Source organism: Lipotes vexillifer, unplaced genomic scaffold (genome assembly GCF_000442215.2).
Source record: "Lipotes vexillifer unplaced genomic scaffold, Lipotes_vexillifer_v1.1 scaffold496, whole genome shotgun sequence".
Taxonomy (NCBI): domain Eukaryota; kingdom Metazoa; phylum Chordata; class Mammalia; order Artiodactyla; family Lipotidae; genus Lipotes; species Lipotes vexillifer.
Window position 1 is genome coordinate 1,524,534 of NW_006786690.1, and position 10,433 is coordinate 1,534,966.

A 10,433-nucleotide genomic window follows, 5' to 3' on the forward strand; every position below is an offset into this window, starting at 1 on the left:
GTGATGTGCGCACCCTGCTTGCACAGGCCAGGTGGGCGCGGGGCTCAGCTGGCGGCCGCAGTGGGGCTCTGGCCCCACGACCCGGCCTGATTCGTTCTTCCCTGTCCCCAGGGCCGTGGAGGCCACCACCTTCGAGATCTTCAGTACGTTCCCACCCACAGTCTACCACAATGACGCTCTCACGCTGCAGGCCGCGGGCCTGGTGCCCAACGCCACGCTGCTGCTTCGGGCACGCCAGGCTCCACCGCCCGCCCCCAGCCCCGAATAAAGCGCCCACCCCAACACCGGCTGCTCTGCGAGGCTCTCTTGGCAGGGCAGCCCAGCAGCACTAGCTCCGCCGAGGAGGGGGCGGCGCCAAGCCGCCCCTCTGTAACTCGAGCCCCAGCTGGCGGGCCTGGCGGGCCTGGCCGCTGGGGCTTTGTCCTCTAGGTTCCTCTTTCTGCCCAGAAGGGCTAAGCTGCTCCAGGGGAGAGAGGGCCCGCCCCAGCCCAGCGCCTCTTGTGCCAGTGTACATATCCCTGTGCACAGACACGCGCAGGACCACAAGCACGTGGGGACACTTCAACACTATGCATCAAAGCCACTGCCCCAACGCTGACAGAACTGCATCTGGGCATCCACTTCCATGACACACCCACACGTAGCCGAGCTGCTGGAACACAGGCAGGTGGCCACAAGGCACAGCCGCGTTACTGACTGGCATGCAAACGTGCAGTATACACCAAGGTAATGGACACCATCACGTGCATGTGCACTGGAGGGTGACCCACCCACACTCTCTAGAAACTGTTGGTCCACAAGGTATGTGTGTGGTGGACATATATCCAAACACACGCACTATCAATCGAACACAGAGGTGCCACACGGGAGCACGGCCTCAGCACAATCACATCTATCAGACTTGCTCAGAGCAGGGACCCAGGATGTCCAGGCCACACCAGACAAAGACACGATGCCAGTGGAATGGAACATTTAATTGTTTCTGCAGTGCTCCCGGATGGGGATTGCGGGGCCTTTGACAGAGCCCTGGCTAATGGAACCAACAAAGGTGCCTATCAGCCAGTGCCAGGCAGTGTGGCAGCCTCAGGGCCAGGCTGAGGACAACCAGCACTTGGGCTGTTGCTTAAGACAATTTCTGAGACTAGTGGGTAAGGAATGTTGCCTTTGAATAGAGGAGAGGAAGCTACAGTTAGAGAGGGGAGGCGATAGGTCTTGGGTTGGGGGGAGGGGCTCCAAGGTCAGAAGGTTAGGAATAAGGGAGTTGTCACAAGGTCCTTCATGGGTGATGGCTGGGGGGAACGTGGTGACGGAGTCCAGGGGGCTGACTCGGCTCAGGCCAGTTTCAGGAACTCCTGCAGTGTGTTTTGCTCCACAGCCTCCACGAAGAGCTCATAGTCCTGGGGGAGGGGACAAGAGGTGATCACCTGAGTGCTGGTGCTTTGTCTCAGGTCTGACTCTGGCTGGTATCCTCCTACAACACTTCCCTCCACCCCCAACCCCCAGGCCCATACCCCACAATACTGGTCCCCGTTGACAATCTGGGGTGGGGTGGCCTTGGGGTTGCCCGCCAGGGCTCGCATCTCATCCCGCAGGGCGTTGTCTTGGGAGATGTCCACTAGCTGGTACTGGATGCGCTTCCCATCCAGGATGCGGGTCACCTCGCTCTGCTGGGACTTGATCTGGGGGCAAAGGGCGGGCAGGGGTTAGTGAGCAGACTGGAGGGTTTATGGGGGGGAACCCTGGGCAGAAAAAAAGGGAGTGTGGCCAGGAGCTTTTGTCCCCCTGTCCCGCTCCACGCCCTAGGGAAGGGTTCTGGCCACTAGGAGTTGGGAGGAGGAGTCAGGATTGTGGTGGTGTGGAAGGAGAGAGGGACCACCAACCATGAGGAGGGGAGTCAGAGTGAACATAAATGAGATAAATTAAGGGTGGGGAGAGCCAGGAGCTCAGAAAAGAGAAAGCAGGGCAGGCCTGGGTGGAGACGGGTAAGGCGCCACCTCCGCCCCAGGTACACACACACACACACAGTGGAGGAGGAGGGTAAGATAAGGACATGGTCAAGGATCAGCCTGGTAGTGGGGGTGCAGACGACCCAGGATGTCCGAAGGAGGTGTTCAGTGTTCAGCATGGGGCCGCGGAGCCTGCCCCCACCCAACTCAGGAGGCCGTGTCCAGCACCTCGCCGCCCCCGCCCTGGGGGCGGGTCCCAGGCGCCGGGTCCAGAGCAACAGGACCACCACCAGCGCTCTACCCCAGGGCGCACACTCACTTCGCGGGAGCCGGTGACGGACGTGCTGTAAACGCGCAGGCCGCTCATGCTGTGGATGGGCCGATGGGCCGACAGGCAGACGGGGTAGCGGTGGCAGCAGCTGCACGGCCTGGAGACGAGGCCGCCGCGCTCGGGAGCGGTTTCCTTCCTGCTCAGCCCGCGAGTCATAGCTCTCGGGACCAATGGGCGGCGCGGACAGGCGCGCGGCCAGGGCGGGACCTGCGCGACCCCGCCCCGCGCAGCGCCGGGCCCCCTCCCGCCCCCCTTGGGGACCGGGCGCGCCGAGGACCCCTGTCCCACGCAGGGCCGCCCTTTTCAGCCCTCCGAGCTGGGGCTGACAGTGTGAGGCTGGGGAGCGAGCTGACGGCAGGAAGGGCCGGGGAGGGCGTGGGTGAGGGTTTGGCAGAGGCCTCCCCTTCAGCCTTGCGCGGGTTTGCTGCACCCAACTAACTACCCACCCCCGGTGCCACGACAGCGCTGCTCCGCTCCGGGCTTTGAAGTCTTGGGCTGTTTTCAAACCTAAAGTTCCCCCGCCAGGGAGCCTCGCTTCACGGGCTGCCCCCCGACCCCAACACGCACACACTGCCCCAGGGGCCACTCACACGTAGCTAACCCTGCGGCACACCACAGCACGGAGGGCCTCTGATTAGAGATTTCCCCAGAGTTCCTCTCCGCTCAGATCAGCAGGTTTAGACGAGTGAAGGTGGTGGCAGGAGATGGGGCCACACCCTCACAGAGCCAGATGGAGGCCAAGGTATGAAAGAGGTTTCTAGTTCTGGACTGGGTGGAGGTAGAGGTTGGTGTCAGGACTCCTGAGAGTCTGGGCCCTTGTTAAAGATACACTGCTGGTCTTGGGGTGGCCCCAGCCCCACCCCAACTCCTCGCAGAAGATGGCACAGGATGCAGAGGAAGCAACCAGCCCAACATTGGACCCCCAGCCATCTGTCTGGGGTTGGACATGACACCCCTCATTAGTCCTCCCAGGTCCAGGGCTCCGAGAACAGCCCAGGAAGACAACCCTAGCTCCTGGAGGCAAACAGTCCTGCCTTGCCCTTGGGGAAGCCACTTCTTTACAGCAACCCACAGGCAGCAGACTTCCTCCTCAGAGGATTACTGAAAATGACAAACTTGCTCTGTGACTCAGGGCAGCTTCACCCAACAGAAAGTGCTGTGGGAAGAGATCTTACCTGTCCCCACAGAAAGACAGAGGAGCAGAAGTGGTAGAAATAGACTTGAGGCTGGACCTGCCAAAGTTCCCTCCTTGTTGCTGTTTGGAGAACTTGGCTAAACACCCAGGCTTTGGCTCCAACAAGCCAAAATGAGGGGTGGAGTATGAGCTGATGGTGATGGAAAGCAATGGGAAACCGAGGAGTCTGTTAAATTTTTATTTTGTAATCAAAATAGGCAATACAAACCAGTTGACATAACAAGGATTCATATAAATAACTGCTTATAAACTTTATGAGGAAAAATACCCGTGAGCATGGTGGCTGGGCTGCCAATACAGGGTGGAGACCAACCAGGCAGCTCTGCCTTTAGGAGGCAGGAGCCCAAAGGCTGAGGGGATGGCTGGGTGGGACTGCTCTGAATGGAAGGGATAAGTCACTCCATAAATAAAACACAAACTTGTAAAAACACTTATGAAGGAGTCTCATTCAGGCCAGAAGTGAGGTCCAGGATGCTGCCCTGCCAGCCCAAAGCTTAGCAAGAATCTCCTAATGGCTGGCTCTGGACTCCTGAACTACTCAGTGCTCCCCCTTCCCCACACACGGCCTGGCTTGGCCTGGCTCCAGATCTAGAGGAGGCCCGGGGCTGGCCCAACAACCAGATACAAACAACTAACTATGAGATGCTCCCTCAACGAGGCGGCAAGAGAAACCAGAAAGCAGAGGGTCCAAAGGCCCCGAAGAAACAACGAAAAACACTGAAAGTTGTACCTTAAAGCTGACCTGTACTGGGTACTCTGAACTCTCAAGGAGCCCAGAGCAGGAAAGGAAAAGGACCCCCAATCCCAAACACAAGAGAGGCACAAATCAGAAGGCCGGGGACTGGCCCCAGCCCCAGGGGGAAGGGGGTGAGCAGCTTGATAGTTGCCCTGCAGTATCCTGGGGGAAAATCCTGCCCAAACCCAGAACCAGAGGAGTGAGTTTGCACTCAAGGGGGCTACCTGGCCAGCCTGAGAACAAAGGAGAAAGGGCTGTGCTAACCACACGACCAGGGCCCCAAGGGCACAGGGCAACTAGAGTGGGGTCTCCTGTAAACAGGCATGGTAGCACAGATGAAGAAGCCCTGGTTATAATCCTTGGGCTCCCAATTCTTGTTAGTACTTTGCTAAGGAATAGATCACCCTGAGGCATCTATGAGAACAAGAGCCCTGAGGAAGAAGCAGTGGGACTGGGCCTAGGAAAACCCAGAGCCCGCTCAGGTCCCAGGAAGGCTGGCACATGGGGCCTGAGCATTCTCAAATGGCCATTGTTACTGGTACTCAGCCTTTCCTGGCCCCTCTAAGGAACTCTGGGCATCAGCACGACCAAGGTATGGAGTGGGAATGAATGTGGAGCCATCCCAAAGGATGGAGAAAGGAGGTAAGTGGCCTGCTTGCCTTTGACGTCAGCCTGCAACTGGGAAACAGTCTGTGAGGACTTCCCAGTCTACCTGCAAAAGTTAATTATTAACTCACCCTCAAAGGGTGAATCAGGATGACAGGACAAATGCAATCCAACAAGGCAAAGCCAGAGTGGGGCAGGGCAAACAAAATTCTCTAATCAGCCCTTGGCCCCAGATGCAGGCTCATACCTCCCCTCCATCCCTTCTCTCTGGGAATAGCAGCAGACAGGAGGCAAGAGATTGTCAGGGCAGGACCTGCTGGACCGGGCTCTCAGCAGACCAGATTCTCCCTTGGGGAATACAGCCTGTCCCACCCCCAGCATTCCTCACTGTGTGACACAGTTTTCTCCCATGTCCTGGGCGTATCTGTCTGACATGGTGGTCCTTAAGTCCTCGATGTCACGGCGTAGCTGTTGAACCTCTTCTAGTTTCCTCCTGATCACATCCGGCTTCTGAAAATCTAGCTGAGTCCCTGCATGCTGTGTAGCTGGGGAGGAGAGCATTTCGAGAGATTATTAGTAAATCACTCAGGAGACACTTTCCTGTGGAAAGCGCAGTATGGATATGCAGTGCCATAAGGCCTGTGGTCTTGGAACACGGCACTTTTTAAAAAGCACCTAGGAATAATGGGCTAAAATTTTGCTGCCTAAGGGCCACGTTTGTGTTTTGTCCCTTCACCCAAGTACCCCATAAGGATGCCTGTTTCCAAAACAGATTTACCGAACGTCTACTTTGCAAAACACATAAACTCCCAGAGGGTGGTGACCAGGTCTACGGAGCCCAGTTCACACATTACCACTAATGATGGGAAAGGTGGATAGGGGTGAGAGGAGAATGAAAGCCACTCTCTCCTGGGTCCCAGACTGGCCTGAGGACTCACAGTGAATGCCCAGGAGCAGGGAGAGACTGGGGTCATGACCCTGGGCCCTCTGGGTCACAATGCTACAGACAGCCTGCAGATCTTGAAGGCAACTGGCCAACTCCTGATGCAGCTCAAATGCCAGCTGGGCCGTGTCTGATGAAGATGGGGACCCTGATTGGGCCTGGCGCAGGTGTTCTTGGAGCGTCAGATTCTTCTCAATGAGGTCCTGGTTCTGTACCGAAAGCTGAGCAGAGAGGCGAGCACATTAACCCAGGCCCAGGGAAAAGCAGAGTATCTGTGCATGAGTGTGGATATATGTATATATGTATGTGGAGGGGAAGCTATGAGTCAAAGGCAATGTCCCCCCTCCTTGCACTCCCCTCTTCCCCCTCAATATCAGGCCTAGTTTCTCCTGCAGGTAGGTTGGGCCCACAGGGCTGCAGCACTGGAGGGGAAACTGCACCCCAGCAGACTGAGTCAGCAGCCTCCAGGTTTCTGTTCAGGAACCAGAGAAGATACTCCCGCCCCTCGGAACTCTATCTGAAGCCAGTCCCTCAGCCAACTCTGTTAGCCAGGCTATCAGAGAAGGTTTAACGTGAACTGTGAAATCTGAGGAGACACTGGTTTCAATCTCTCCCTGCCACCCTGACAAAAGTGGCCACCAGCCAGCCGGATCAGAGTGTGTCAGAGGAATAAAGCAGGCAAGAAAGACAACAAGACAGCTAGTGGCCACTGGGTCCTGCCTTTTCAATCCTTCACCTCATTGGAGTCAGGCTTCACTACAGAGACCAGCTATTCACATTTATCTGTGTCTCTTTCCCCCCCTTTCGGCCTCCTCTTTCAGGGCCTGGCTTGTTCCTTCTTCTTGAGCCACTTCCTGCTCTAGGCTCTGCATCCCATGGCAAGGAGGATGGGAGAACACATCAGGGGTAACAAGTCTACTTCAGACCATATCGCCTCTGGTCTGGACCATATACATAGTAAAGCTCCACCCCACCCACACACTGCTGCTAAGAGATTATTTTACAACAGCCCTGATCTGTGACTTCACATCAAAACCCTTCTCTAGCCCCTGACCATGGTAGCAATAGAGGCCAGCTCCTCAGCAGGGCATTCTAGGCCAGTCTGGCCCTTACTTACTTTTCTATCCTTATCTCTTTCTACCCTCCCTCCACACAGCCTCTACTCCAGTCACACTGAACGACTAACTGGCCTTCATCCCCAAAGGTTACAGTTCCAATACTGTTGCTCACTCCTCTTTCCCCTTTGCCCAGAATGCCCCTCTGCTCTGCCAGAACCTTCCTTAATCTGCAAATTAGATCCAATTAATCCTAATATTGCCCTGCTACTCATACCTCCATCATGGCTCATGAGTACATTTGTTGGCTGTGCACATGATTCCTCCCTCCACTAGACCATAACTTTCTTGAGGGCAAGGAATGTCCATTGAGTTGAGTTCAATTATTTATCGAGCAATTACTGTTGACAGGCACTGGGAATACTAAAAAGAATACCAAACAATTCCTGTCTTTGAGGAGCTCACAGCCAAATGCCCTTGACAATACCGTATATTAAATGTTTTTGACAGAGATGAGAAGGGGTAGAGAGAGCACTCTCTCGGGCCCCTAATCTAGTTATAATGCGTGCGTGCGTGCGTTTGTGTGTAGGGGTCGTCAGGGTCAGGAGAGGGAGGTATTTATAGTTGTTATCTTCTGCCTCTCATTCTGGTTCATTCCAATTTCCCCCCAGTTTTGAAACTGACTTGAACAAATAAAGTATAAATATTTCTGAACTTTTCCATTTTGTATTAATAAAAAGTTTAGCAGCCAAGGAAAACGTCTCACCACTATGAAACACCCAAGGTGACCATTTTGAATCCACGTAATTCCACCAAAGTCTCATCATGGGTAAATATACTATTTTAAATGCTGTGGAACCTCAGAGTTCCAAGAAACATACTTTGAGATCCACTAAAAACTACTAAAATCCTGGGATTTTAAATGGATGTAGGGAATTCCCCGGCAGTCCAGTGGTTAGGACTCCACTTTCACTGCCGAGGGCCTGGGTTCAATCCCTGATCGGGGAACTAAGATCCCACAAGCCGAGCGCAGCTAATAATAATAATAACAAATGGATGTAAACACTCACTAGGCTTGACTATCTCCTTACAGGACTTGAAATATGTGAACTAAATAGACCCACATAATGGCAAGGGTAGGACTGCAGCTTTCAGTTCTTCCTCAGTGGACGTGCATCTCTCCTGTTTGGTGTGAAAACCTTTTAGAATCCAAAGAGAATCTGTACCTAGGATTTCTTGGAGAACCCAATTAAGGACACTCCTACTCTGGCCCAAAATAGAAACCAGGAGTTGTCTTTGATTTTTCCTTATTCTTCAACCTCCTACATTCTATCAGTCACTGATTCCTCTCAATTTTACCTCCTAAAGTTCATTTAAATTTGTCCCCTCACAACTCCTTCTTGCGACGCTGCCTTATGCATCATCCTTCATCATCTCTCACTAGGATTTCTGCTACAGTCCACTGGCCTCCAGCCTTGTAACTCTCCAAGTGCCAATATTCTTCCACAGTCAAGCCTGAGTTGCAAACCTGACCACATCACGCCCCAATTAAATACTACAGTAGATTCCCATCACCTACCTAAAGAATAAAAGCTAACTTAGTTCAACAGTCCCAGCCCTCCCATAGCCCAGTTCTCCATTTATCACCTTACTTCAGCAATATCAAACTGCTTGCAGCTCCATGTGCAAACCCTGCTGTTTCATGCCTTCATGTTCCTACCCATGCTGTTCCTTCTATCAGGAAATACCATCCTATCCTGTGCCTCCTCATTGACTGGCTAACCCTTCCTCCTCCTTCAAGAAGGCTCATGAGGGCTTCCCTGGTGGCGCAGTGGTTAAGAATCCACCTGCCAATGCAGGGGACATGGGTTCAAGCCCTGGGCCGGGAAGATCCCACATGCCGCTGAGCAACTAAGTCCGTGCGCCACAACTACTGAGCCTGCGCTCCAGAGCCCGCGAGCCACAACGACTGAGCCCACGTGCCGCAACTACTAAGCCCGTGTGCTGCAACTACTGAAGCCTGCGCGCTAGAGCCTGTGCTCCGCAACAAGAGAAGTCACTGCAATGAGAAGCCTGCACACTGCAACGAAGAGTAGCCCCCGCTCGCCGCAAGTAGAGAAAGCCCGTGTGCAGCAACGAAGACCCAATGCAACCAAAAATAAATTAATTAAAAAAAAAAAAAGAAGGCTCATGATCTCCAGAAACCCTTCCTTGACCTCCCTACTTCCACTGACTCTTCTATGCTCCCCCAGGATAATATGGATGCTCTAACAGTACTGTGCTAAAACCCCTTCCCGACAAGAATGTAGGCTAAAAGCACTGACTGGGTCTCATTCTTGTGCTCCTAACACCGAGTAAATTGCATGGCAGAGAAGAGTGTTGGGTGAATTCTAGAAATTCCATCATTAAGTCCTGCCCACCATGTCCCAAGGACTCCAGCTCACCTGTACTTGTGAACGCAACTGATCAATCTTCTGCTGTTGCTTCTCCACAATCTGAAAGGCAAAGTTATCAAGGAAGGCTGTAAGCACATGCTGATAGTGAGGTCAGAGGGCAAGAGGCTGTACTAGGATCTGTGGTCTGGCTCTTAGCCCAACTGGCTATAGCCAGTCAATAGTGAGAACAGAGTGAAGACAAGTTAGCTCTACCTACAGAAAAATAACCCAGACTCCCTATCCTAGCTAACTAGCTTCACACTCCTGTGCTCTAGTCACAAAGAGATTTAAACAAAGAGGAATGTAGTGTGGACCTATGACCACCATGGGGAAGTCGGGTGGAGAGACACCCTCACCCTGATGATTGTAGGCCAGTAGAATCAACTTCATATACAGCCAGTGTATATTCTGGTTCTTTGGTAAAGGACATGACTGAAAATTCAGTTTAATGAAGCTCGTCCTATCCAGGGCTATGACAGTTATCATTACTTATAGCTTTGGTCACACTGACTGTTCGAGGAGAGAACCTAAACAGGCCTAGTTTCCTGTCCTTTGAGACCTCAGGTACTCTCTGAACCATTTCTGGGTCTTCTTTTGTGCTGACCTTCAACCAGTCTCAATGCTAGGCCCCGAGCTCCTTTTTCTCTGCTGAATTAGAGCCCCCTCACTGGGTAGAACTTTGCCCAATGCAAGAGGTTCTGAATAGGGCCTGAGCCATGAATAAAGTGCACCAAGCTTCAGTGTACCATTTTGGAGCATATAAATTTGGATGTTCAGAGGCACGTCCTTCCCTAACTTTGCTTGCCAGTCATAAGGATCAATATCTAAAATGCAAATTTATTATGCAGGGATGACTTCTCAGAAAGAGAGAAAAACTCTGGGCAGCAGATCCTAGAGGGCTCAGGGTCAGAAATTCATGGTTCCCTACCAATACCCAATCTTTTCTTTCCTAAGCCTACCCCGTTACAGCCTGGACACCTTCAGTCACCTTTCGAAGGGAATCACATTCCTTCTGCCAGGACTCCATTTCCACTTGGGGACCTTCTCCCCGTTGAGCTGTATCTTCCCCACTGGCCGCCTCCACACAGTGCTTATCTTGCAGGCTGAAAAACAGTGGCCTCTTAAAGAACTCTGAGGGCTTCCCTGGTGGCGCAGTGCTTGAGGGTCCGCCTGCCGATGCAGGAGA

The 10,433-nt window shown here is 53.2% G+C and overlaps 3 protein-coding genes across 3 annotated transcripts in view; 1 reads left to right on the top strand and 2 right to left on the bottom strand.

Annotated features, from left to right (window-relative positions):
- Positions 1-268, top strand: part of UBXN11 (UBX domain protein 11) — an 18,045-nt gene extending 17,777 nt beyond the window's left edge. Inside the window, 2 exon segments of the mRNA XM_007459116.1 lie at positions 1-31; positions 112-268. The exon segment at positions 1-31 is cut by the window's left edge and continues 9 nt beyond it. Coding sequence (XP_007459178.1) covers positions 1-31; positions 112-268 — 188 coding nt within the window.
- A 685-nt stretch (positions 269-953) lies between these two features.
- On the bottom strand, positions 954-2,405 carry SH3BGRL3 (SH3 domain binding glutamate rich protein like 3). Its single transcript, XM_007459117.1, has 3 exons — positions 2,266-2,405; positions 1,512-1,679; positions 954-1,397 (listed from the first exon to the last, which is right to left on the bottom strand). Exons 1-3 carry the CDS (start codon positions 2,311-2,313, stop codon positions 1,332-1,334), a joined length of 282 nt encoding a protein of 93 aa, XP_007459179.1. The 5' UTR covers positions 2,314-2,405; the 3' UTR covers positions 954-1,331.
- A 2,793-nt stretch (positions 2,406-5,198) lies between these two features.
- CEP85 (centrosomal protein 85) overlaps positions 5,199-10,433 on the bottom strand; it is a 25,214-nt gene continuing 19,979 nt past the window's right edge. The window contains 5 exon segments of the mRNA XM_007459118.1: positions 5,199-5,359; positions 5,753-5,978; positions 6,510-6,623; positions 9,257-9,307; positions 10,236-10,350. Of these exon segments, the coding sequence (XP_007459180.1) occupies positions 5,199-5,359; positions 5,753-5,978; positions 6,510-6,623; positions 9,257-9,307; positions 10,236-10,350 (667 nt within the window).